The sequence below is a fragment of the Balaenoptera ricei genome, chromosome 20, assembly GCF_028023285.1.
Source record: "Balaenoptera ricei isolate mBalRic1 chromosome 20, mBalRic1.hap2, whole genome shotgun sequence".
Lineage (NCBI taxonomy): Eukaryota > Metazoa > Chordata > Mammalia > Artiodactyla > Balaenopteridae > Balaenoptera > Balaenoptera ricei.
In genome coordinates, this window is record NC_082658.1 from 1,744,552 (window position 1) to 1,772,068 (window position 27,517).

The following is a 27,517-nucleotide window of genomic DNA, read 5'->3' on the forward strand; positions in this document are numbered from 1 at the left end:
GGTAAAGACCTCTTCTTGGAAGTGAAATGGGGAAGAAAATCTATAAAATAACAACAGTTGGACTTCTCATCAGCAGCAAGACAGGGCAGAAGGATGAAATAATATCTGAAATGCAGAGAGGAAATTACTCTCAACTTATTCTTTATCCAGCTAAATAATCATTTAATGGTAATGATAAAAATCGTGACAGGTGGACGTAGAGAACAGACTGGTGGTTGCCAAGGGGGAGGGGGTTGGGGGAGGGATGGAGTGGGAGGGTGGGATGAGCAGATGTAAGCTTTTATATATAAATAGAATGGATAAACAACAAAGTCCTACTGTATAGCACAGAGAATTATATCACTATCCTATGATAAACCATAATGGAAAAGAATATGAAAAAAAAGAATATATATATATGTGCATAACTGAATCACTTTGCTGTATAGCAGAAATTAACACAACATTGTAAATCAACTATACTTCAATAAAAAATAATAATAAAAATAAAAAATAAATAAAACAAAAGCAATACTCAAAGGAAAAAATAGTGTTAGGGTACAATAAGAATGAGGGTAAAACAGAGACATTTTCAGACAAAAAACTCAGTTTCCTAATCAAAGCCATTGATGAAAGATCACTAAAAGATGCACTCCAGTAAAAAGAAAGTGGACCTGGAAGGAGGAAGTGGGATCCTAGGGGTGACGGTGAGCAAAGAGCTGGGTAAACATGCAGTTGAAGCTAAATCAGCATTGACTATAATAAACAATAATAACAGTCACAATGACTCATTTGTTTAAAACCGTAATGGTACTAATAATAACATCAAGGTTGGCAAACCTTGAGCCTGGAGCTAAATCCAGTCAACAGCCTGTTTTCATATGGCCCTTGTGGTAAAAATGGTTTTTCCATTTTTTTGTGTGGTGGTAAAATACCCGACATAAAAATTACCATTTTAACAATTTTTAACAGTTCAGTGGCATTAGGTATATTCACGTTGTTGTACAACCATCACCACCGTCCATTTCCAGAACTTTCTTCACCTTCCCACACTGGAACTCTATCCCATTCCCCTCTGCCCCTCAGGCCCTGGCAACCACCACTCTGTTTTCTGTTTCTATGAATTTGACGACTCTAGGGACCACATATAATTGGAATCACACCGTATTTGTTCTTTTGTGACTGGCTTACTTCACTCAGTGTAATGTCCTCAAGGTTCACCCATGTTGTGGCCTGTGTCCGCGTTTTCTTCCTTCATAAGGCCGAATAATATTCCACTGTATGGATAGACCACATTTCAGTTATCCGTTCTTCCACTGATGGACACTTGAGTTGTTTCCACCTTTTGGGTCTTGTGGATAAAGCTGCTATGAGCATGAATATGCAAATATCTGTCCAGGGCTTCCCTGGTGGCGCAGTGGTTAAGAATCTGCCTGCCAAAGCAGGGGACACGGGTTCGAGCCCTGGTCTGGGAAGATCCCACATGCCGCGGAGCAACTAAGCCCGTGAGCCACAACTACTGAGCCTGCGCGTCTGGAGCCTGTGCTCCGCAACAAGAGTGGCCGCGACAGTGAAAGGCCCGCGCACCGCGATGAAGAGTGGCCCCCGCTTGCCGCAACTGGGGAAAGCCCTCGCACAGAAACGAAGACCCAACACAGCCAAAAATAAATAAATAAATAAATTAATTAATTAAAAAAAAAAAAAAAATCTGTCCAAATCCCTGATCTCAGTTCTCTGGGGTATAGACCAAGAAATTGAATTGCTGGATCATATGGCAACTCTGTTTTTGACTTTTTGAGGAACAACCATACTGTTTTCCAGAGCGGCTGCACCATTTTACGTTTCCACCAACAATACACAAGGGCTCCAATTTCTCCACATCCTTGCCAACACTTGTTGTTTTCAGGGGTTTTTGATAGTAGCCCTCCTAACAGAGGTGAGGTGGTATCTCATTGTGGTTTGAACTTGCATTTACATAAAGATTAGTGATGTTAAGCATCCGTTCATATCTTTATTGTCTGTTCATTTTTGCTGACATAGAAGGTGGAAGGGAGGATGGATGCAGGCAGGAGTATAGAAATATTGTTTTGCTTTTTTATTACGTATTAGAAGTAATTTGGGCAAAAAGTTAACATGAGTTAATTCTAGGTGATGTGCATATGGATGTTTGCTATGTTATTCATTGTATTTTTATGTATTTTTAAATTCCAAAATTGAATTATAATTAACACACAAAGAAAATAAGGTGCATTAGATTCCATTGGAGTGCTTCTACCTGTTACAAGTGGGGAAATCACACCTGCAAAATGAAGGTAGAGATGCTCTCCCCCCACAGCGCTGTAGTGAGAATGAAATGAAGCAAGAATTCATGGAGGGACTCTTTCAGTGTAAGCCTGGAAGCTGGGGTTGCCCAAATCCCTAATTCCCCGAGACGGGGATCTTCAGGACAACACAGCTTGGTGGCCGCCTATGGTTGAGGAAGAAGAGCCGGTTAGAAGATGGAAAAAGGATTTCTTTCTCAAGGTTCTGAGCAGAGTCCTGCAGGAATTCTGCCCAGGACCAGCCTAGAGCATGGGCTTGGTCAGGTCAGTTGAATCTCACTGGACCCCAGCACCCTGTCTCACATGCAGTGCCCCCTCTCCCTAAATATTTGGGATCAGGAAGACAGAGGCAGGGACTTCCCTGGTGGGGCAGTGGTTAAGAATCCGCCTGCCAATGCAGGGGACACGGGTTCAAGCCCTGGTCCGGGAAGATCCCACATGCCGTGGAGCAACTAAGCCCGTGCGCCACAACTACTGAGCCTGTGCTCTAGAGCCCGCGTGCCGCAACTACTGAGCCCGCGAGCCACAACTACTGAGCCCGCATGCCACAAGAAATAAAAATAATAATAATAAATAAATTAAATAATGAGGGACGGAAGGGAAAGAATTGAAGGAAGACAGAGGCATTCGTCACCAACATCTCAAGGACACATCCTGTGATGTTTGCCACGTGCATCGTGGTCTCCAAGTTCACCGCTGAGTTGCTGTTGCGTTGGGTGTACGTGGTGCGCCCACTGCAGCCGGAACCTGGCTCACACCCGCAGCATGCCATGTGGGCAGCACAGAGGCACTCCCTACACACGCGGACAGGGCGTTCGCATGTGGTCCCTGTGCGTGCATACGTGTGAACGCGCACACTGTCACGCACACGGGCCGGCTCCCTCCCCTCCGCGGCTGACGCCAATAAACTGGCGCCTGTACACTCACCCCGCCGTCCCTAATACGCTCCTTCTAGCCACAGCGGCCTTCGGAGACCCTTGGTTCACTTCTTGAGAAGAAGATGAGCCATCTCTTCCCTCAATCCCCTATCGTGTGGCCATACAGCGCCCTCCCACCAGAAGCGGAAAAAGCTTCTTTTCTGGCACCACTTATTCCCCCTGCACATCACCCCGCGCAGGCGCCCCCGGACGCCCCAGGCCCCGACCTCACCTGCTCAGCGGAGGGGCTGACGAGTCACTCAGGCTGAGGAGGGGAGATGAAGGGGGCTTGATCAGTTTGCGGTGCCAGGAGTTGGAGCTGGACACACAGAGATGACCCTCAAAGGGAGGAATTCTCTTGGCCGTGGTCCACAGGCCAGGGAGCGAGTTTTCTTTCCGCACGAGGTTTTCTGAGGTTTTCGGCAGAGTCTCAACACTTATCCGAAGCCACTAGAAACAGGGCAGAGGCCCCTTAGCCCCCCAGGGCACAGCAGCCAGGAGACCCTGCGGCGACCGCCCCCCCCCCACCGCCCGCCACCATCAGCTCCCACCTCGCCGGCTCCGGGGGCCCTGGGGCTGAGGACGGGGTGCGTGGGGAAGCCCGGTCCCCTCTGCTCCCCACGCCACCCCAAGCCGGCTTTCCAACAAGGAAAGGACTTTCTCCACAACAGGTCCCTGAATCCCTAAGGGGAAAGCCCAGCCGCCCCTCTTTGGGGATCCATGAGCCTGGGACGCCCCCTTCTGGTGAAGTGTGGGGAGGGGACTGTCCCCAGAGCGGAGGGCGGGGCCTCTGAGGCTGAGGAGAGGGACGCCCCGTGTCCCCAGACACACAGACCCCCGGCTCGCCTTCTCTGCACCCTGGGACCCCGGAGACCTTGGCTGACGCAGACGTCACGATCCTTCTTCCGTTTCCTGAAACTAGCAACCGGCAGCACTGTCTCCTCTAAGGGTAAACGACTTCACAGCCTCCAGGGGGCCACTAATGGTCCCCTCCCCAGAGGGCCAAGGGACAAACGCCTGAGGACTCCCGGAGAAATGGCCCTGGTGGTCAATTTTCAAAAGAAGGAAAATAAGCACATTCCCAAAACTCTGACAAAGGTAACGGGATTCTGTCTCTGTTTCTGCTGTGGCCCCAAAGACTGAGAATAAACCGGTAGGTGCCCACCACTCGCCCAGGTCCAGACAAGGTGCTGGACAGGAGTGCCCACCTGGTGGACCAAAAGGTATCCTTGCCGTCCAGCCTGTTGGGGAAGAGGGGTTGTGCCCTCTCTTCAGTTAAGTGAGGGGGTGTCACAGGGCCGTTCAGGGGGCTTGGCTTGTGCTCCGGAGTGAGAAGGGCGGGACCGGAGGAAAGTGAAGGTCAGTTGAGGCCACGCAGCAGAGGGGTCGGAGGGAGGACCAGGTGCCCTGTTGGGGCAAGGATGCTGGTGTCGGAGGGGCTGCGCGCGGAAGGGAGTGGCTGCAGCCATCTGAATCTCGCCCCAGGCAACTGGAGATGTGACCACAACTCAGATGGGGACCAGGGGATGCTCAAGGGCCCAGAGAGGCCCTCATGCAACCAGCAAGGGGACTCGTGGTCCCTTCTGACTACGGAAGCCGAAGCCAGAAAGCCCTCAAGGATCTAGGAAACCCCCCACCCAAGTAAGAGTCAGCAGGACGGGTGGTTTCTGCGTCAGTCAACTAAGCGCTTCCCTGTTCTCCCACCTCCCCGCTCCAGGGGCCAGAGGCTCCACAACGAGTGGGAAAGGAAGGAAAGAAGAGCAAGGCAGACAGGAGAGAAGAAGCTGACCCTTGTCTCCGCAGCCCGGGCACCCCAGGCGGCGCAGCCTGGAACAATGCAGGCTGCAGGAAGGAAGGAGCTTGACCTCTGGATGAAGTTCTGAGTTTGCTCATTACGCTAACATTTGCAGTGCAAACAGAATTAACTCGAGATGGTTTTTGTCACGGACAGTGCTTGGAGGATTTGTTTTCTGAAAGAGACCAGAAAAGATACAGGACTTGCCAGAGCTTTCATTCAGGGTTTAGGAAAAGAAAGAATGCACAGTGTAGGTTTAAAGGGAGAATGGGGTGTGTGTGTGTTGGTGGGGAAATACAGTTGTTTTCCTCTTGCACCCTATAAAGTTCTGAACAGACAAAAAGTTACATATGTATCACCTCATTTTATGTATCTCCAAATAACCCTAGGAAGAAGGTCAAATGATCACCCTGGGTTCACAGAAATCAAGGAGCTGTCCCAAGCTGGAAAGGGGCTGGGGGAGCTCAAGCATCTCACAACCCTACAATCCACCAAAGACCCACAGACCCAACTTCCCCACCTTCTTCTGAGCAAGAACAGAGCTCCATAGATAAGCAGCTTTCCTACCCCCTTTCTTGGTGTTTGGCACCTCACAGGCATTCCATCTGAATGAATGAAAAGCCACCCAGCCATGGAATAGAGCATGACTGCATTTCATAGATATTTACAAACTATTTGGCTACATAAAAACTAACCAGCACTCCAATCCTCTCCTGCCCCACCTCCTGCATCCTCCCATTTTCCCATCCCCCAACCACGACAGTGTAACCATTCCAGTGTGGGAGTGCCTATGTATCCACCGATATCCATTCTCCCCACCTTCCTTCCCAGTATTAGAACCTCCAGAAGTTCAGCTAGTCACAAGCTGGACTAATGAAAGACTACAATTCCCAGCTTCCTTTGCACCCAGGTACAGCCACGTGACCAAGTACAGGCCAATGGGAGGTGGGTGGAGATGACACCCACCCCTTCCTCTCTTCCCACTGTCTTCCCAGGCATGACCATGGACGTGGGGGTGGTGAATCAGCTTCAGTCACTACCCCAGGGCAGTGGTTGCCCACCTTGTCGGGACCTTGGGATCACCTGGGCAAAGGCTCTAAAAAAGCCCTCTGATGCCAGGGCTCCACCTCCAGATTCTGACTTGATTGGACCAGAAGATTCTAACGTCCAGACAAGACGGAGAATAATCATACCAGCGCCGAGGGGAGGGGTGGAGCAGCAAGATGAAAACGTCTCGGTCCCTGGATTTCCGCTCTTCCTTGGAGTCCACTCACCCTGGGCCGCCTCCTGCCTTTGAGCAAGGATGTGACAGAGACAGAAACCCCTCCACGTGTAAACCACTGCCTCCCTTCCAGGCCTCTTTGTTAGTGCTCTTTGGCCTGGACCTCACCTAGTCCAACCAGGGAATCCTCCAGTCTCCCATAATTGATGCTGGGCTTGGTTTCTCTGTAGGACCCTGGGGGCCTAGGAGTACAGCCCCCTAACACAAGTATGCAAGTCCAGGGTTGAAATTCTCCTGATTTCTAGACACACTGGCTGCTGGTAGGGTATGGATTTGCCTTTAATCTCATTGTAGACGAGCTTTGCAAGTAAAGGCATCAAATTAACTGGCCTGCTCGCCTTCCAAGAAAGATCTGGCTGATTTTGCTTACTCTCTGGGAGAAATGTTTCCTTTCCCCTAGACGAGGGACTCTTGTGAGCCCCAAAGAGTGGATTCTGTAGAATCTAAGATGAGACACTCTTTCAGTGGTGAAGCATCTGTGTTCCCTGCAGGGGCAGTGAGTCCGGGTCTTGGGCACACACCTACCTGCATTCATCTTCAGAGGCGTGCAGAGAGATGGCTCAGCGGCCCCAGTACTTATGGGCTAGATAAGGTAAGTTGTCTGAGGTTACAAGCAAGTGAGGGGCTCCTACCTGCTAACTGGTTTCTGCTGAAGCTGAGGATTAACGGTGAAGGGCATAATGAGTGTTTGGCAAATCACTTACAATCTTTCCTCCGACGAGGACTTTCCAGGCAACTTTTAAGAAATGTTTTATTCACCACGTAACCCTTAATCTCAACCCACTGTCCAATCCAAGTATGAGCCCAGCGGGACCCTTTGGGGCAACACTTCAGGGCTTTGGGCAGAAACCAATGACAATGTCGAGCAGCCCAGGGCGTAACCTGTAGCTTCGAGTCCCGGGCTCCTCCACAGCGGCACTGAAATTTGAGACCAGATCATCTTGGGGGGGGTTGAGGGCTGCCCCGTGCGCTGTAGGATGTGTAGCAGCGACCCTGGCCTCTGCCCGCGCGATGCCAGGACCGCTCTCCGCCCCAGTCATGGCGCCTGAAAATGTCTCCAGGCCCTGCTCAACGTCCCCTGCGGGCAGAGCTGGACGCTGGTTGAGAACCGGTGCTCTAGATGAACTCCACGCATTGAGAGGTCACAGCTGCCTCCACAAGGGCTCAGCGCAGACTGCACTCATAGGGGGCGCTCCGTCAATGCTTGTTGGGGCTCCGTCAAGGCGTGTTGCCTTAATAACTGGAGGAGAGGTGGGCGGGGTGCACCGAGGCCCAAACCTCCAGAAGTGCCTCCGACGTTCGTGCAGCGGACGTGAAAATGTGCGCTCAGGGGGCAAATGGACTGAGGGTCCCCAGCACGTCCACACCAGGGCCAGGCTGCCCACGGGGGCTCCCAGCCAATGACCTTGCTTGGTGGGGGTCCTAAGGCAGAACCGTTCTCACAAGACACCGGCTCAAGGACACCCGGGCAGCATGGCCAAAACCTTCTTGGAAATGCTCCGCCACCTGAGACTCCCTGCCCACCGCCTCCCCAGAGGTCAGCCCCGCACCGTGGTCGTGGTCCGAGAGCCCTCCCCCTGTTCTCCAGCCTCCACCCATCATCCTTCACAGGTGTCTCCCCCAGCAATCCCCTTGCCCACCTCATCCCATCTTGGCCTCTGCCTCTGGGCGGATCGGAGCACACCTGGCATTCTAGAAGGATGCCTTTCCCCAGCCCCCTCTTCCTGTGTGATGCCACAGCCTGGGGCTTCCTCCCGGGGGGCTCCGTTGATGAGAGCATCACAGAAAACCCAGTTTAGACAGGGAGGGAGTTCTTGGAAGTGATTCAGTTCCCTTGGTCCAGAAAACCAAAGAAGACTTGAGATTATCTCATAAATAGCTAATAAAACCAGACACACACTAACATTCCAATCCAAAAACACTTTGACAAGGTAACCTTTTATCGGTTTTAAGGCAGCAAGTCAAGTCCTCTGGTCCACATGCCTTTCTTCTGACCGAGGGTCAGGGTCGAGGGAAGGGGCTGGTCAGGGGGAGCCCAGCCACAGCACTCTTCTCCATCATCCATCCGTCTTGTCTCTCCAATCCCCAAATATGATCTTAATGCGCTTTGGTTTAGAGCAAGCATGTCCCGCGGCCCCATCCAGCCGAGTGTGCGGGAGCGACTGCCTAGTCCGAGGCCCCGGGCTCAGCTAGCTTTGCCCTCGGCCAGGCTCTCCCAGGGGCAGATGACCTCCTTTTCTATGGCCTGGTCACTCCGTTCTCCTGTCCCCGTGTCCTCCAAGTCCATCAGGCAGGTCCCGCTCCCCATAGGCACATCCATTTTGATCTGGAAGAAGCTTCAGGCACAAGAGGAAAGCAGGCGTGTGGGGACAGGAGGTCACCAAATCCCCAACTCACCCTGACATCCCTGAAGAAGCGTGGACACAGGTGCATTTGCCAAAAGCTGTGTGTGCAGGGATTGGCTCGGCGGAACCCTTTCATTGGGGAAGGAGGGAGGCTCCTGTTTTCCTGCTGAATGAAGGACAACTCAGAAAATGCTTTACTTTCATTTTCAAGGGGCTTGAGTTTTTATGGTTTTGATGAATTCAGGATGTTCCTATAGAACATGCCAGGACTTAATCCTCAGCCCCTTTAAACTGCCTTCTGATGAAGTGGTGGCCACTGAGAACAGTTTTAAAAGCCCCAAGCCTGTATGTGTGGCCTGGCTGTAGCCACAAAGCTAGAACATTCCCTCAGCAGAGCCAGTTGGGAGGAATCAACAGATATGTTCACCCTGGATCCTGACCCCTCCCCTCCCCCATGCCCGGATGCACAGCGCACAGCAGAGGCCAGATGCGTGGGTCTCCATGGCAACCGGAGACCTCAGCAGGCGCCTTCTTTCTCCAAGACCTGGCAGGGCCAAGCGCAGGAGCCTGTTGGTTGGTGCGAGGTTGCCCCCCCGCCTGCTGTCTCCCCCCCCCAACCAAATAAAGATGGGGGCTGATTCTTTGTTTTGCACTGTCTGTAACTTTTCTTTCTGCCCCTGGTCTGGGAGTGATCAAGCGCCCCTCAGAGCCTCTGTTCTGCACCCAGAGAGCTGCTTCGGGGCAGGGGGTCCTCAGAGGTGGGAACCGCACCGCCCACAGTGGGGTTTAGAGGGGCCACCCCTGCGCAGAGACCGGACACGGTCAGCACCCCTGCAGCGCCTCTGAGCCACGGGGCAGGTGTGTGCAGGAGGGGTTGGGGGAGGGGAGGGGGTGCCGGGGCCCCAGCACCGCCTGTGGGTCCCACTGCTGCCACTGACCTTTCCGGACCTTTAAAAATGCGACGGATTCATTAGATTAACGTTTTGGGGGTGGAGCAGGGTGGGTGCAAGAGTATAAAAAAGGGGAAAAAAGATGGAAAAGAAAGGCACTCTTCTCCTTTTCCTCAGAAAAACAGGAGAGGGCAGCACTGAGTGTCTGGAAACGACCCAGAGGCCGAGGAGTTTAATGGGCCTGTGGGTGGTGTCTGTTCTCCCAGAATCCTCCTTACCCAGCCCCCAGCCCCCTACTGCCCCCCAGCCCAGCCCCCAGCCCCCAGTCCCCAGCCCCCTACTGCCCCCCAGCCCAGACCCCAGACCCCAGCCCCCTACTGCCCCCCTAGCCCAGCCCCCAGCCCCAGCCCCCAAAGCCTCGGTCCTCACCAGACATCCACGTGCCCGTGCGTGCGCACACAGACACACACACCCCTCCATCACACACACTCACACACACACCCCTCCATCCTTACTTGGCTGCTCTCCGGGACCTCGGTCGTGGCAGCTGCCGGCCCGCGTCCCCCAGCGGCTGCACCTTCCCGTGGGGCACAGGGGGGCACCTAGGGGAGAGCCTGGCAAAGGCCGGGGAGGCCAAGCAGCCTCGTCTCAGGAACCGGCCGAGGGACAGGGCCACGCGGGCCTTGGGAGGGGCCCGGAGCCGGGGCTGGTCCGCGGAGGCCCCGCCGGTCCCAGCATCCGCGCGCCCGCGGGCGGCCTCCCGCTTCTGCTCCTCGCCCGGGGAGCCCTCCAAGGCCACCGTGATGGGCGAGGGGCAGACGGTGCTGCTGGGCCGCCGGAGGAAGCGGCCGGGCGAGGGGAAGGGCCTCCGCGGCGAGCGGCAGCGCGGGGAGCGGGGGCTGGAAGGAGAGGGGGGCAGGCGGGTCCCGGTGTACACGGCCAGGTGAGGGCTGGGCGCCGCGCGCTGGCCCGGCTGCGGAGAAGGAGGGGGAGAGCGCCGAGTGAGCCGTGTGGCTGGTCCACGGCCCGCGGGCCGCGCTCGGCTGACCCCGCCGCCTGGGCCGAGGGCAGGCCGCACACAGACCTCCCACCAAGGGGCCTGCCCGTCCCCAGGCCCCGGCCACGTCCCCAGAGCTGGGGGGTTGCACCCCAGGGCACAGACGGCCGTTCTTCCAGGCCTGGGACAGGGGTGTGGCCAGGCTGGATTTCCAATCGGCCTTGGACTCCGCCCCCAGCGAGCACCGCCTGCACCCACGGTCCATCATGCCCTCCCTTCTCCGTCCTCGGTACCGCCTGGAGTCTGGAGGCCTCTAACACCCTTTCCGCAGAGCAGCGGAGGCGGCACGAGGAGCTCGTGCTGACCCCCCCAGGCCTAAGACCACCCGTCTGGTCCTGAGCCCCGACCCATGTCCACGGGTCTCCCCCGGGGATGGCCGGGCCCACCCTTTCCCGTGCCCTTTCCCGCAGGCAGCGCAGCAGGACCTGGACCTTCCGCGGAGAAGGAGCCTGGAAACACAGACAAGGAGGTTATGGGTGGGGAAAGGGGAAGCAGGTCAGCAGATCAGCCTCCCCGGGCCACGGGGCCCGACCAGGGGGCAGGAGCACGGGGTCAGGCACGCTGTCGGGAAGGAGCCCGAGACAGCTTCGTCTGAGCTAACGGCGGAAGCTAGAATCCGACTCCTCAGCAGGAAGGCTCTCTGCTCTCACCTCTCCTCGGCCTGCTTTGTGTCCCCCCACCCCACCCCGAAGGCCTGCCCCGGCCACGTGCCACATCAAAGCCCAGTGTGGACGGAGCTGGGGGCTGTGCTGGTCCTGGCGGGGAGACGGCTCCCGGGACAGCTGGACCGACACTGCCTCCAGGAGAGAAATGCCTTCAGGGAAGAAAAAGCCTCTTTGAAACTGTCACTGCCACACAGACGTCCCCGTTAGAGGGAGCCACCTGTCCCCAGGGGCCTGGGCACTGCCCTGGGGCCGAAGGAGGGCAGCTCCGGGCGCTGAGCTGGAGTCTCCTGGCTTCTGAGGAGTGTGCTGGTCCCGACCTGAAGAGGGAAGGGCACATCCGAGAACAGCCCTGAGAGGAAAAGCAAGGCCAGGGGGCCACAGGGGGCTTTGCCACCGGGGTGGGGGAGGGCCGTCTCCACTCTCTCCCACCAGCTCCCTGAAGCTCAAGCAACACTCGGTTCTGAAACAGCAGCTCGGAGCCGCTGATGCTGTTCCACTGCTCAGGCAGGCCGACAAACCAGAGCCGAGGCCCAGAGCTGAGGCCACTGGGTTATTACGCTAATCATCATTGTGATTACTGTTAACATGCAGTGACAATTTAGCAAATGTGTTTCTGGGCTGAGCACTTTATGTGGACTATTGCATTTATCTCCCAGAGCCACTCGGTGAGGCAGTCAACTCTCATTATGCCCATTTTACAGATGAGAAAACTAAGGCTTCCAGAAGCCAAGCCCCAGGAACGCGGGAACGGTGAGCAGATTTTGCAAAACCAGGCTCACTGGCTCCGTAGTTTGCGTGGGTGACACCAGCCGGATGTCTCAGTGCAGGCTGCAGGTCAGAATCGCGCAGGGTGCCCGTTACAAATGCAGAGCCCAGCCCCACCCAAGACCCACTGGAGGAGAACCTCACAGGGGGCACTCAGGGAAAGCAAAGTCTCACAAACTTTGCGTGTGCGAAGGAGATGCTTTGCAAGACCCAGTAAGTTTGGGGCGCTGTGCACTGCACTTCCGACACCTGCCTCCTACAGGGCACAGCCTGCAAAGGAGAATAACAAGAGGGACGGCTGGGCCCTGATGAAGGGTTTGGGAGATGACTGTCAGGTGTACGGCCCTGCAGCTTATGAAGCACTTACGATGTGCCAGGTGCTCAACGCATCTATAACCACCCCATTTTAGAGACCAGAATGCTGAGGACCAGAGGGGTTCAGTACCGTCCCCATGCTTCCACCACAAACCAGTGGCTGTGGAACACAGAACTCTAAGGTGGCACCAAGATGCCTGCCCCTGCCCTTCAGGATGGGTGTGAGCTGTGGAAGTCACGGGGCAGTCATCCCCAAGGTCAGGCTATGGCATACGGCACAGGCAACTCTAAAAAGGGATTATCCCGGTGACCCTGATCTCATCACCTGATCCCTTCAAATCTGAGTCTAGAAGCCAGAGAGACAGAAGTCAGAGAGGTTCGGAGCATGATTAGGAATTCAACGAGGGAGGAGTTCTCCACGGTTGGCTCTGAAGATGGAGGGTGGGGAGCGTGCAGCAAGGAGTTCGGGCGGCTTCTGGAAGCTGAGAGCAGCCCTCAGCCGACAGCTGGCAAAAACGAGGGGGCCCTCAGTCCCACAACAGGAGACGGAATCCTTCCAACACCGTGGAAGAGGCTCCAGATGAGAGCACGCACAGCCTCGCGACACCTTGACTGCGAACCCTGAACAGAGAGTCCTGCCCAGTCTCACCTGGCCAACTACGAGCTGATAAATGGTGCTTGTCGGTGCTAATCTGTCCCTCGGTGATCGCTAACTAATACAGTGACCAAATGAGACTCTGACCCCAGGTCTGTGTAACCCCAAAGCCTTTGCTTTTCCTACTGGTCCATGCTGCCAGCCCATTGCCTGGGGGGTTTGGATGGGACTTGGGGTCGTGGGCCAAAACGGCAAACTAGGAACCAGGCTTTGTTCAGAGAGATGGAGAGGCATCGAGTTAAGCAAGGACACACCCACCCCCAGTTCATTACCTTAAATCCCACTCACTCAGAATTTGCGGTCAACTCCTGCTATAATCCTCACTTTACAGATAAAAAAACAGAGGCTCATGGAGATGATGCAGCTTGACCAAGACGATACAGCTTAGGACAGCCAAGCCCCGCCACATCCCCCCGCCCAATTCTGGCCCCTCCTCTCCACCCCACTCCTCCCCCCAGCACCTGCTTTTTTCCAGGATGAATGACAGGACACGTTAGGAAGATGGCTACTGTCCTGCTGCACCTACCTGGCCTGAGAAGGTCCCTTCTTCTGGGCAAACAGGCATCAGCCTACGTGGCCCTGGACACTCTGAGCAAGATGCCTTTTTCTACCCACTCCCACCAAGACCCTGGCCCCTCCTATACCCACCACGGGTGTGAAGCAGCAAAGCAGCGGTGTGCGAGGCACGTGGCAAAGAAATGACACAACAGAGACACAGTGAAGGAGTGCTTGGCTTTCTTTCGTGCTGCTGTTTTATTCTGCTGCAGAAAGAGCATGACATGGAGCGGGTTCAGTGGCATGAGAACACGAGCACAGGCTTTTCATGACAGGCAAAGCAGATGATGCAGAGACGCAACTCACTTTCCGTACAGAAACTGGCTGAGAATTTGCAGGAGACCCTGTGGCCACTTCCTGGGAGCAGGCAGGCGGAGAGGGCCGCCTTCCATGCACCGGTCCCCCCTTCCCAGCCCCTCTCACTCGCCCTTTCCCTGCTGCCCCCAAAAGCAAATGAGCACAGTTGGCCCCGTGGAGAAAAATCCACATGGGCAAACACCCCATTTCTCGTACCAGTCAGCTCATCTGCCACCGCCCAGCGCAAGACCTTCCCATCTTGAACAGACGAAACTGGGGACCCGTGGACTGACCAGTCACTACACTGCTGCTGGTCAGCCCTCTCCTAGGAACTGCGGACATACGACATGACATCAATTCCCCACTCTCTTCCCCTCAAATATATCCTAATGGTCCCTGGAGAGCTAGACTCTGAGAGAGAAGAAAAGTAAGATGGTTTGGGTCAACAAGGCTTTAAATACACCTCAGGAAATGCCCTAAATAATAAAGAATAACGAACCACTGTATTGGGCAACACTGACAAATGCAAGGAAGAACAAGCTTACTTTAAGACCATGAAGCTACTAGGGTTGGTGCTGATGATACTGATGACAACAATGACGATAGTGATGGTGATGATGGTGAGGATGATGATGGTGATATTGATGAGGATGATGGTGATGATGATGGTGAGGATGATGGTGATGGTGATGATGATGATGGTGAGGATGATGGTGATGGTGATGATGATGATGGTGAGGATGATGGTGATGGTGATGATGATGATGGTGAGGATGATGGTGATGGTGATGATGATGATGGTGAGGATGATGGTGATGATGATGATGGTGATATTGATGATGATGATGGTGATGATGATGGTGGTGATATTGATGATGATGATGGTGGTGATGATGGTGATGATGGTGGTGATGGTGATGATGGTGATGACGATGGTGAGGATGATGGTGATGACAGTGATATTGATGATGATGATGGTGCTGATGATGGTGATGTTGATGATGATGATGGTGATGGTAAGGATGATGGGGATGATGGTGGTGATGGTAATAATAATGATGGTTGTGATGATGATCACGGCAGCTAGCATTTACTGAGCACTTATATGCCAGGCATTTTCCTAAGCACTCTACTCTACTCCCTAGCCCTTGTACTTCCACTCAACCCTCACAACAAAAGCAGTCTTTTCTCTAAAAGCCAAGCCTGAAAATGAATCCTGGTACCTTATGGCATAACTTACATTCTAGCATCAGATATACACCACATGGGTAGAGAAACTCAAGCTGTTTACAATACGGCATTAATGGAATTAAGACAGTGCCTAAGTACGTGGCAGAATAGAGAATATCATAGTAATTTAAATGTATCAATACTATTGTCCAAATAAATACTATTTTTACACCATTTGAGATTCAAATGGACCCTGTGGGGCTACTGTTAGTGCATCAAAGCTGGCAGGAGCAGATACCAGTGGCTGGAGTCTAGAAGCAGACACACTTCCAAAACCTCAAAACTGGGTAGGGCTCCTTTCCACCAAACATGAGAATTTCCTGGTGGATCCCCCTCGACCCCCGCCAGACAACTCTCCCCCATCTCTGTGCTCCGCTAGTGTGTTGTACACCACCCAGCCTAGATCACCTCCAGGCACCCTTGTCAGCCCCCTGAGGGCAGAGAGCACCTCGGCCATTTTTGCATCTGTGCCATAGCACCCACCACGGGCTCTCACACAAAACAGGTGTTTAAAATACGTTTGTGGATGGAGATTAAGAGGTACAAACTACTAGGTATAAAATAAATGATACCAGGACGTAATGTACAGCACAGGGAATATAGCCAACGTTCTATAATAAATTTAAACGGAGTATAATCTATAAAATTATTGAATCACTATGTTGTACACCTGAAACTAATATAATATTGTAAACCAACTATACTTTAATAATAAAAAATATATAGACTACACTTGTGGAACGCATCCAGAAGTGAAGCCATGTGTCATCTCCCTTCCTTCAGAAGGGTAATGTGGAAGCACCCATCCGTCCAATAAGGAACGATAACCTACTTTGTTGACATGTCTGTGCCTCTCCTTTGACTGGGGATCCTTGTGTGTCTGACACCGAGAAGGTTTCCATCAATGCGTGCGCCACACCTACTATGCGTCTGACACAGTGCATTGGGTACTCTGCAGGAGGTTGACAGGCACATGAGGCAGACATGTCTCATGAGTGAGGAGTGGGCTGGTGAATCGCTGAGTGAAAGATGACCAAGACATGCTCTGTGTCCTGAAGAATTCAAGGTGCATTTCAACTCTCCCACCACCCCACCACCATTTTGTTAGGTGTGTAACCTCAGCTCATACAGGGGTAACTAGGATGGATGGCAAATACCTCCAGTTCCATGCTTCTCAAACTTCCCCACAGAAGCAGGCCAAACAGCAGGAGAACTGGGCAACCATGCTCTCCCAGGAGTCTGAGGGCAAAAGCCTGAACCTGCCACAGCCAGGCATGAGATATCTTTGATGTCTCAGCTTTTATCTTAAAAAATTCATGTACATCTTGCAGTCTAATTCGTAATATATTCATGATTATTTTAATGTGAAATTTTAAAAATTATCTAACTTTCCTTCCATTGCAAATCTTCAAGTAAAACTGATGCCCCAGGCTGGGTATGCTCCTGGAATTCACTGAGTCTGGTTTGAGAAACATGGATCTGGTCCCAACCCCTCATTTCAAAAATTATGAAGCAGAGAGGTGAAGTGACTTGCTCAAGACCACATGGCTAGCGACAGAATGAGGACAAGAGCCTAAGAGGCCTTCTCCAAACCCAGGGCTCTTTCCACCCACCCATCCATCCACCCATCCATCCATCCATCCATCCATCCATCCATCCATCCATCCATCCATGTAATGTGTTTATGCAGAATTCACTAGATCTAAAGCATCAGATTCCAAATAGTGAGTGAGACACGGTCCCTTCCCTCATGTCACTCAGTTTACAATGGTTCATCACCTGAAATTTCCGCTTGAGGCGCTGCCCCTGAGTTGGAGGACTCCAACATTCTTCAAAAGAGAGATGAACAAAGCATCTCTCTAGTTGCTCTTCCAGAGTGTAAACCAGTCTATGACTGGGGAAGACGGGGAGAGTAATAGAATCCCTTTGCTAACATGAAACCAAGAGCCTCAAACCTCTTACAATGGCCTGGAAAGCCCTCGATGGCCTGCCCTGCCCACCTCTTGAACCTCATCTGGTACCACTGCCCCTCTGTCTACCAGGCTCCTTTCAGCTGGCCTTTCAGTCTGAGCCATTTCCCACCTCTGAGCCTTTGCTCATGCAGCTCCCTCTGCCTGGAAAGTTCTTCCTGCCTCACCTGCACTCCTTCTACGGCCAAATCTTTTGCATCCTCTGCTTATCCGCCACCACCTCAGAGAGACCCCCTGAGTCCACACATGTCTCATCCCCCTACTACGGCACCATATGCATTAAAGCACATTCTATGGGTTTTATCATATTTTTGTTTGAGTTGCCGATTGCAAGGATGGCCTCAGTTCTTCAGCCCTCCACATCTCCCTGTCTTTTGCCAGGAGACTTTGAAATTTCTCTCACTGAAGAGGTAGAATCGATTTCCCCAGCACTTGATTCTAGGCTGGATTTGTGACTTGCTTTGGTTATTAAGATGAGGTACCAGTTCCAGGCCTTCATCTCAAGAATCTTACGTGCTTCCACCAACTCCCCTGCAATTTTGCCATCCTCATAGGATCATGCCCAGGCCAGGCTGTTGAAGGATAAGAAACATGTGAGCAGAATCCTTCAACTCATCCCAGCCTAGGCTGCCACAGATCAACCCTCACCAGGCGTGGGAATGAGCCCCACCAAGATCAACAGAGCCACAGAGATGACCCTATATGCATAAGCCATGAACACTTACTCTTCTATACCACTCTAGTTGTGTGCTTGTTTGTTACACAGCAGCAGCTACCTGATACACTACCTGATACACCTTATTTTTTTGTCAGTCCTGGACTATAAGCTCCATGGGGCAGGGACCATGTCTATGTTATTCACCAATGCCTGGCACATAATAGGTGCTCAGTTAATTTGCTGAGTGAGTCTTCTTGATGTAGAAGGTCGGTACCTTGTTCATCCACTTATTTTATCTCTTTTGCATTCTTACACAGGTGTACAGGAGCAAACCCAACTTCAAGAATTACATTTAGGCCTCCAAGGTCAGAGCTGGAACTGTCCTGACCACCCCCACCCCCCACCCCTGACCACAAGCTAGCCTAATCTAAAGCTACGGAGGAGGGAAGCACCAATATCTAGATATCCCAAAGAGTACTATCTTTGACCCTGACTCATTTTGAAAATGTCACAGACCTCTAATCATCCCTCCTCCCATGAATGAAGACATCAGCACCTTCGTCCTTTAACCAAAAAGATGCTCCATTTTACCTGGACTTCTCTGGAAGCCTCTGGCCTAAGTCCTTCATTCCTACAAGCTACTAATTCCCCTGGCATCATGTAAAAGGGGGATGGGGAGGCAAAAGGGAAGGAGAGAGCCCACCAACCCTCAAAACTTAGGACTAAGAACAAGCTCAAAAGAAATGTCTCAGCAGAGCTTCTCCAGGCAGGTGTGACAGAGGGGCCCCAGGAAAGGGCATTTACAGGGGAGCCCTGCAGCCAGCCCCTGGTTGGGGGGCCCGTCCCTGGCTGCTTTAGAGGCAGAGTCTAAATTGGAGAGACGGGAGGAGGAGCTTCATGAAGCTACTGGAAACAAACGTGCGGAACGACACCCTGGGGGTAGTTAACTACGCCCTTCTCGCCAATGGCGGTTCACGAAGCAGCTTTTCCCTCTGGCTCTCACCCCCAAGGACTCCGGAGGGTAAGACAGGCGATGTCACAGCAACGGAGTCAGGTGCAGCCCTCCTCTCCCCCCCTCCCCCGTGCCCGCCCGGCCCCTTGGCGATCTGGAGGGGTAGGAGGAAGCCCAAGACAGGGGTCCGAGGAATCGGGGGTGAACCCGACTGGCCCACCGCCCCATGAATGGGGAGCAGAACCCTCTAGACTCTTCCCCCTACCCCCTCTGCCGCCCTCGCCCGCGTGCTTCCCCCCCCTCCCCAGGAATAAATAAGTAACTGTGGATTTATTTGGGAGGCAGCTCTTTTCTGAGTTGGCTCCTGCGGTCCAGCTTGCTCATGACCTGGGTGATGTCCACCGTGGTGGCCGCTTCCCGAGCCTTGGCTTCTTCTTCCAGCTGCCTGAGGATGACGGGGCTTGGGCTGGAGCGCAGGGGGCGCCGCATGAACGGGAGGCTCGATCTGAACGGGAGGAGAGAACGGTGGTCGGTGGAGGGCCACGCGCTCCCCGAAGCGACACTGGCACACCGGGCGGGAGGTGAGGCGGACTCCGGATCGGCCCCTTATCCCCGCGGGGAACCTCAAGGGGGGCCCTCAGAGGCACATCCAGCCGTGGCTCTTTTCTCCCCGCTGGGAGGATGGGACCAGACTGAGGACCAGCTGCCATCAGATCTTAGGCTTAGACGCGGCCAGGAAGACTCAGATGGTGCCAAGTAAGACCACCTTTCATGAGGTTTAGAAATCAACGAGGCATCTTATCTTCCTGGAGGCCCTTCCAGAAAGAAGCGGACAAGGAGGGTCTGGAGACTGGAAACCCAGGGGTTCTTGCCTCCAGGGAGAATTGGAACGCTTGTTTTCAAAAGCCAAGGTTCTGGGAAGGAAGGAAAGAGCGGCGCCATCGAAGAGCGAGGCTGCACGGGCAGAGCAAGGGGAAGGGTCCGGAAGAGGGTTGATGAGCAGCCGTGCGCTGTGCGCATGCACCACACCCTGCGGACCCTTCCTGCAAAGCGCTGTGCGCATGCGCGAGCCGTCACCCCGTCCGCGAAAGCCAAGCGTGGATCCTCGACCCCAAACTCTCCACCACGACCTCGGGAGCCACGACAAAGCTCCAGGTATCTGAGTGAGGCAGGCGATGGAGAGCAGGCTTGGAAAATACGCGTTTCAGCAGCAAGGGGAGACAAAACCTAGGACCTCCGCAAATTTCAGGACCACGTAAGCCCCTGGAACTCCAGCATCCACCCTAGGGAGGAAGAGGCTCCCCTACCCGTAAGTCAGGGCTCCCACCAGCCCTGACTTCCTGGAGCTCCATGTAACTTGTTCTGGAAAAATTAAGTTTTGTGCGCTGTCTCACGCCTGAGAGTCACGGGACAAACTCATACCCGCCCTGCCATCCCCACATAGTTCCAGGCCGGGCTTCCCACGTCCCACGGGGGTGTTCTCACTCCGGGTAGCGGTGACAGCATCACCGGACCGCGGTACCCGACCTCACAGCCGAGCACTGCACCTGTGGTCTAGTGCCACCCCAGCCAAGCACCCGGATGCCCCACAAAAGCCCTCAGCTGATTTCTCAGGTCTGTGCCAACTTAAAAAACATCTGGAGAGAGACATACGAGGCTCTCCTCCCTTCCCCACTACTTTCTGGCAGAACTTCTGGAGCTATTATGGCCCTTTCTTGTGGCTTAAAGAAAAGCTTTCAAGTCCCCAGGGACACTGAACTCCCTTCCTTACCCCGTGAACCTAGAAGAATAGCACCACAAAGACCTCCTTTCTCTCCTTTTCATAACAGGGCCATTATCCTCAAGAATGAAACCAAGTTGGGGTTTTTTTTAAGCTCCTTTGACAAAGGCTCTGGTCCAACCACCCCTCTTTTGAATTGACTGGAGACTCTGGAAAAAGAGCCCAGCGTGGGCTGAGCTGGCAAACGGGGCGGGGGGGGGGGGAACATCTACTAAGGGGGGGCCTGGGGAGGGGGGGACAGGACATGCGCTGGCGCTGGGAAAACCTCCGCCAAAGTCCTGCGTCTTTGTTCAAGCTGCCGTTTGGCTACTCTTTTGAATCTTTAGTCCCTGTAGAGTTTTCTTTTTCCCCCAAAAAAGGAGTTCAAACTGCCCCTCAGAACATTTCATCCTTTGCCCAAGGGCTCTGCCAGAAGGGATGCTCCATGTCTCCAGTGAGGAAGGTGAGAATGAATACAGAAGGCAGTCCCCCGGGGTCAGCAAGAATACCTAGAGTTTTCCTGTACATTTTCCCTAAGAGTCTATATTTTTCTTGGGGTGCAATCTGCTCTTCTCTCCATGGTCTTAGGCCGTTACAAAGGACATTACCAGGATGTAGCTAAATTAATTCCTACACATCAGTTTGGAGGTGGAGAAGTGTAGCCATTAAAAAGCCAATGAGATGCTTCCATTTGTAATAAAGGTCATTATCCCAGCTCATAATCAAAACTCTTTGAAACCAGTGTTAGGGAAACAAAACTTACTGGCGGTAATTACTATGTACATCTTGCCAGCATGATTTCAGAGCATGGTGAAGACAATAAGGCAGTCAGACCCTAAGAAATACTTCCCAGTCCCCAATATTTGCATCTAGCAAATATCTTGATAATAGCCATTTGGCTGAAAGAGACCCTCCTTTCCCTGTAAACAAAGCAGCAGGCAATGAGTGATTGCAACCCATTCCACTTGCCTTCTCTTGGTGGTTTCCTGAGGTTCAACTGATCTGGCCAGCATTTCCTTATAGATTGGGGATTTTAAGTAGCGGGCATAAGAGTCCTAGCGGGAACAAGAGAAAAGCAGTTACTATGAGAGGGAAAGTGTCACTTCAAACGAATACACTTGCCGTTTCCCCAGCCTTCCCTTGGCAGTGAGATTGCAAAGTTAAGAGGATTTGTATCCTTGTGTGCAAGGCATTCAGATGTGTGTCTAAAGCTGCGGTGCTCAAGTGTGGTCCCCATGCCGGCAGCATCCATTTCACCCGGCCACTTGCTAGAAATGCACATTCTCAGGCCCACGCCAGTCCTGCTGAATCAGAGACCCGGGGTGTGGGACACGCTGAGTCTTGGCCAGATGCTGCTGCCCTTTGCGCTGGAGAACCTGGTCCATAGCCGCCCCCAAAGAGTCTAGAGGGCTCTTCGGCGAAGTACGCATGCAACGGCAGACCCCCCTGGTCCATAGCCGCCCCCAAAGAATCTCGAGGGCTCTTCGGCGAAGTACGCATGCAACGGCAGACCCCCCTGGTCCATAGCCGCCCCCAAAGAGTCTCGAGGGCTCTTCGGCGAAGTACGCATGCAACGGCAGACCCTTGCTTCCAACCTTGCCCACCCAGCACCTCCACTTCGAAGCCCACTCACAACCCCTTCTCCCCTGAATTTCAGTAGAAAGGCAAGAGAATACCAAACCCAGCCCAACCAAACAAAGCCCCAGGCTCAGACTCGTCTCTCGTGTGGCTGTTTGCTGGGACCCTCGGCAGGTTCAGGGAAGTCGCTTCCTCAACGCTTGCTCCCCGCAAGCCGACTGCAAACTCTAGTCGTAACATACATGGGACAAAGCCCACAGAAACATCTAGGAGAATTTCTCAACAACCAATTGAGAATTTTTAAAAATTTATTGAAACGGTACCATTCTAAAGACTAAGTAGTAGCAGTCAAAGTCATGAGAACTATGGGCAGAAGACCTAAATAGACATTTCTCCAAAGAAGACATCCAGATGGCCAACAGGAACATGAAAAGCTGCTGCACGTCGCTAATCATTAGAGAATGCAAATCAGGACTACCGCGAGTTCTCCCCTCACACCGGTCAGAACGGCCGTCATCAAAAAGTCTACAGATAACAAATGCCGGAGAGGCTGTGGAGAAAAGGGAACCCTCCTACACGGTGGGGGGAATGTAAATTGGTGCAGCCACTATATCATGACGGTCTATACGACGACTGCAGAGTGAGAAGCCTTAAGAAGGCACGCAGGGGCTTCCCTGGTGGCGCAGTGGTTAAGAATCCACCTGCCAATGCAGGGGACACGGGTTCGAGCCCTGGTCCGGGAAGATCCCACATGCCGCGGAGCAACTGAGCCCGTGCGCCACAACTGCTGAGCCTGCGCTCTAGAGCCCGTGAGCCACAACTACTGAGCCCACCTGCCACAACTACTGAGCCCATGTGCCTAGAGCCCGTGCTCCGCAACAAGAGAAGCCACCGCAATGAGAAGCCCGCGCACCGCAACAAAGGGTAGCCCCCGCTCGCCGCAACTAGACAAAGCCCGTGCGCAGCAACGAAGACCCAACGCAGCCAAAAATAAATAAATAAATAAATAGATTTTTTTAAAAAAAGGGCACACAGCCTCTGCAGGCAGGCAGTCCTCCCTGGCCAGAGGGCTCAGGAGCACACGGAGGGGCCAGCCGGGCGGGCAGGAGGAAGAGAGAGTTGACAGCTCTGCATCTAACACCAGCAAAGCAGCAACCACACATTCTCTCCCTTTTCCCCACATCTAAAGAACCTTCCCGGTGCCTGGGGAGGGAAGGGCTTCCGGGCCTTCGTGCACCCTCACCACGGCCGCGCCTACCTTCTTCATGAGCATGTAGATGTGGGTCTGTGCGGCGTCCAGCACGTAGCGGTGGGGATGCTTCAGCCCCCTGACCGTGATGTCCATGGTTTTGCCGTCTATGTTTATCCACCGCCTCGCCCCTGGGGCCAGGAACAGCCTGAGACGGGGAGGAAAATGTCAGCAAAAGCAGCCAGACCGAGTCAGTGAATGAAAAGCTCACAGCTGCTTGGGAGCGAGGGGTTGACAGACGTGGCTTGGGTCCCCCGGGGTGAAAGTGGTCCTTTTCTTAGGAGACACTAAAGCATTTGAACAGGGCGTCAAGCAACGTTTCCTAGAAGCAAGAAAACAGCCCTGCCAGCATCGGGAATGTGAACTTGTGTTTGACTTTGGAATTCCCAACCTCTGGCAGAGAGAGAGCAAAAAGTGGGTGGGGTGACCCTCCCCCAGCTTTCTCCCAGGACCTCCAGCCTCCCGGAGCAGGGGTGAGGTGTCCACAGCGCGAGGTGCGGTGACCGATGGGGACGCGAGGCGTGGGGGGGCCTCCATCCAGTCTCCGACCTCAAGCGTAACCGGGGTTGGGGGGGCCGGTTGGGGTGCCGCGGGGAGGCCTCCCCACCAATCTGGCTCATCCTCACTTGTAAATCTCCTCCGCTTTCTCCTTGACCTTGGACTGATCTCCGTACTTCAGATCTTCACAGGCTTCCCAGAATCCCAGATTCTCCCCTGCGCGGGCCGGGATGGGGGTGGGGGGGGGGCGGGGGGGGCGGGGGAAGGGTCCACAGGAGCCCAGACGGGAGGGGAAGGGAGGAAAGAAAAGAAACGGGTCAGCTGGGGTACATCCCATCCTGAAGCGGCGAGCACGTCGGGGGCGGGACCACACGCTCCTGGGGAGAAGGAGCCCGTCCTCCGTCCAGGGCCCAGAGAGGCTTGTTACCCCAGTGAGCGCACCTACGTGCTCCGGCAGTGAACCAGGGGGGCACATGCCCTGTGTGTAGCCCTACGTGTCTGCCGGGAACCTGCGCTTTCCCCCAGGGCACGCAAGTCAGAGCTCAGATGAACCCCCAGAGGCGGTCTCGTTCCTCTTCATCCAGGATGTCGCACACCTTGCTTGGACAAGTGACATCTGATTAGGCTGGGACGCATGCGTCGCTGCTCTGTAGGTTTTCTCCGTGAAGGGTTCTGGTGACTTTGCTCCTGGTCGATGACGCACGTGACTCCCACCTCCTTTGTGCACAGAGAGCCCGTCTCTTAGGGCTCCTCGCGGGGCGTATTCCAGCCAAAGACCCTCACGGAGATGCTGCCGAAGCGGCGATGCTGATGGGCTGGCTCTCGAGGAAGGCCTGGTCACCTGAGCCAGAGAGTCTGCGCCTCTGGGCCCAGAAGGAAAGTCAGCTGCCGCCCCACCCCGTTTCCTTCCAACTTCTCTAACGGGTTCTCCCAGTCCCCAGTAGTGCGAACACCTCGGTGCACCATCCCAGGTGGCCAGTTTTCGCCTGAGAAAATAAAGGGGGTCACTCCAGTGGGAGAACAAGAGCTTATATGTGCATGCGTATGTGTGTACATTGTGCGTGCGCATGTGTCTGCGTATTCGCATGTGCGCATGTGTGTGTGTGTGTGTGGGCATGTGGGGCGGGGGGGGAGGTGAATCACGGAATGCCATGGTGGGCGGAAATGGACCAGACCATCCCCTCTCCATTCCCAGTATTCTCTGGAAGGCTCCCAGGCATTTTAGACTGGAAAAGTTTGCACGATCCTAAGCTAGCTGACCTCTGTCCCGTAACTCTATAGAGCTCCTTCCTCTTCAGCATAAAGTTCAGGGTGTTCTTGGGACCGAGGTCACAAGCATGAGTAAACAGGCCAGCAGTGCTCTTAAGTGACAGCCGCTGGTCTTACAGCAAGCGCCCTGTAGACCACCTTGCCCACGGCAAGGCGGTTAATTGCTTAAAGGTAAAATTAAATGAGCAATTATTCACACTAGTCAAAAGGCGGAAACAACCCACACGTTCATCAGCCGATGAATGGATAAACAAAATGTGGTGCATACATACAAAGTATTATTCAGCCTTAAAGAGGAAGGAAATTCTGACATAGCTACAATGTGGATGAACCTTGAAAACAGCATGCAAAGTGAAACAAGCCAGACACAGAAGGACAAATACAGTGTGATTCCATTTATATGTGGTCTCTAGAGTCGTCAAGTTCATAGAGACAGAAAGTAGAATGGTTCCCAGGAGCTGGCGGGGAGTGGAGGAGGGGGAGCTAGTGTTTAATGGGGACAGAGTTTCGGTTTGGGAAGATAAAAAAGTTCCGGAGACGGATGGTGGTGATAGTTGCACAATGATGTTAATTTCACTGAACTCTAAACTTAGAATGGTTAAAATGGTAAGTCTTACGTTATGAATATTTTACCAGGGTAAAAAAAAATTAAATGAGCACAGAAAAATGTGTACGTGAATGTTCATAGCAGTACTACCCATAATAGCCAAAAAGTTGAAACAACCCAAATGTCCACCACCTGAGAAGTAGATAAACAAAATGTGGTATCTTCACAGAATGGAATATTATTTGGTCACGAAAAGGAATGAAGCACTGTTACATGCTCCGACGTGGACGGCCTTTGAAAATACTATGCTAAGTGAAAGAGGACAGAAAGCCACATATGGTATGATTCCATTTATAGGAAATGTCCAGAATAGGCAAATCCATGAAAATAGAAAGTAAATTAGTGGTTGCCTAGGGCTGGGGGGGTGGGCCGGGCAGTTGGGAGCAGAGGAAGACAGAGAAAAGGGAGTGACTTCTGTGGGTCCGGGGTCTCTTTTTGAGGTGGTGAAAAGGTTCTAGAATTATATAGTGGTGATTGTTGTGCAACTCTGTGAACCTACTACACAGCACTGAACGGCACACTTTAAAAGGGCATGCGAATGATACGGTCTGTGAATTTACAGCATGTGAAGCATATCTCAATTTTTTTAATTTTAATTAAATGAACTGATTATTTACCTGTTCTGTTCGTACCGGAAGCCTCGGGAATCTCATCCCGAGATCACCAGTAGCGCTCTTTTAATAACGCAGGGAAATCTTGGGGATGGATTCTTACCAACACTAAGCAAGGCGTGGGTGGGATAAGCTCAGGGTGTAGTTTGTTAGCCGACCACTGGATGGCGCCGGATCCACTTATTCACCAGTTGCTTCCGGCCTAAAAGCAGCTCCCTTTCCCATCCAACTGTTCTGGGTTTTATTACCTCACGGCAATGAGGCTTAATCAGAAAAAAGCGATTTTCAAGAATCCATCTTAGCATGTAATGTGTGCACCCGGCAGTCAAACAGGCTCATGGCAAGTCCCGTGGGATGCTTTCAGGTGCAACCTCACAGGCCAGTGGGTCTTGGGAGGCCAGGCTGTGTCAAGGCTCAAATGTGATGCTCCCCACGACTGGGGACTTGGAGAGAAATAAAGGGACCCCGTAAAAGTAAATCTTTCAGGGGAGGTGGTGAAGCCCATGGCATGCTCCGCCTAGGGAAGTTGGTCCTGATCTGGCCTTTGCTTTTCCCAGGTGTCTCCCACTGCAGTGTATTTACGAGGCTGCAGGGGCCTCCCACAGTGAGCCGCCCGGAGCTGGGGTATAAAATGTGGCCCCATCCATTCCATTCAAATCCTCCAAGGAAGCAGCAGACCAGGAGCTGAGACAGTGGCTCTCGATCATGGCCCCATGTCAGAATCACCTGGGGCGTTTTCAAGACTTCAGAGATTCCGCCCCAAACCAACTAAAAAGGAACCTCTGGGGATGGGATCCAGGTGAACTGAACGGGCGGCCACGGCGGAGGAGCCCTGAGCTGAAGAAAGCCAGGCCCATGGCAGCGGCAGACCTGGGAGCTCGGGGGTGGGAGAGCCAGGGATCAGGGCGAGCCGGTGAGGGCAGCCAGAGGGGACGAAGCCTTGGAAACCTGCGTCATGTCCACGTGGATTCTGTGAGCAAAGCAATTCCCCCGACTGCGGGGCCCCCGGGAGCCGATGGAGAGGCCGGGTCCGGGGTGAGAGTCGGCCCAGGCAGAGCTATGCAAACACCTGCCCAGCACCCTCGGAGCCCTAGGCTAGACGTTCAGGAATATTTCTAAAAGCAAATATTTTATTTAAAAAACTCAGAGACCCACCACTGAATTCTTTCTTGAGAAAGTACTGGAAGCTCTGTCGGCCCTTGGGGTCTCGGATCAGCTCGCTGAAGTTGAAGGCCCATCGTTCCACCCGCATCTTGGTTGGGATTTCCACCCTGCAAGGACCACGATTTGTTAAGTGC

General features: G+C 53.3%; 1 protein-coding gene across 6 annotated transcripts in view; it reads right to left on the minus strand.

Annotated features, from left to right (window-relative positions):
* Window positions 1–8,199: 8,199 nt before the first annotated feature.
* Window positions 8,200–27,517, minus strand: part of RGS9 (regulator of G protein signaling 9) — an 89,878-nt gene continuing 70,560 nt past the window's right edge. For 4 of the 6 annotated variants that reach the window (XM_059906572.1, XM_059906571.1, XM_059906570.1 and 1 more), the window contains 7 exons: window positions 27,375–27,490; window positions 23,861–23,948; window positions 23,244–23,382; window positions 21,377–21,462; window positions 19,036–19,153; window positions 10,045–10,502; window positions 8,200–8,630 (listed from right to left, as the gene is read on the minus strand). In XM_059906572.1, the coding sequence (XP_059762555.1) occupies window positions 8,480–8,630; window positions 10,045–10,502; window positions 19,036–19,153; window positions 21,377–21,462; window positions 23,244–23,382; window positions 23,861–23,948; window positions 27,375–27,490 (1,156 nt within the window). In that variant the 3' untranslated portion in view covers window positions 8,200–8,479. Of the gene's footprint in view, window positions 8,806–10,044; window positions 10,503–19,035; window positions 19,154–21,376; window positions 21,463–23,243; window positions 23,383–23,860; window positions 23,949–27,374; window positions 27,491–27,517 lie in introns of all 6 variants that reach the window. The other 2 variants (XM_059906575.1, XM_059906574.1) reach the window with 2 other exon arrangements.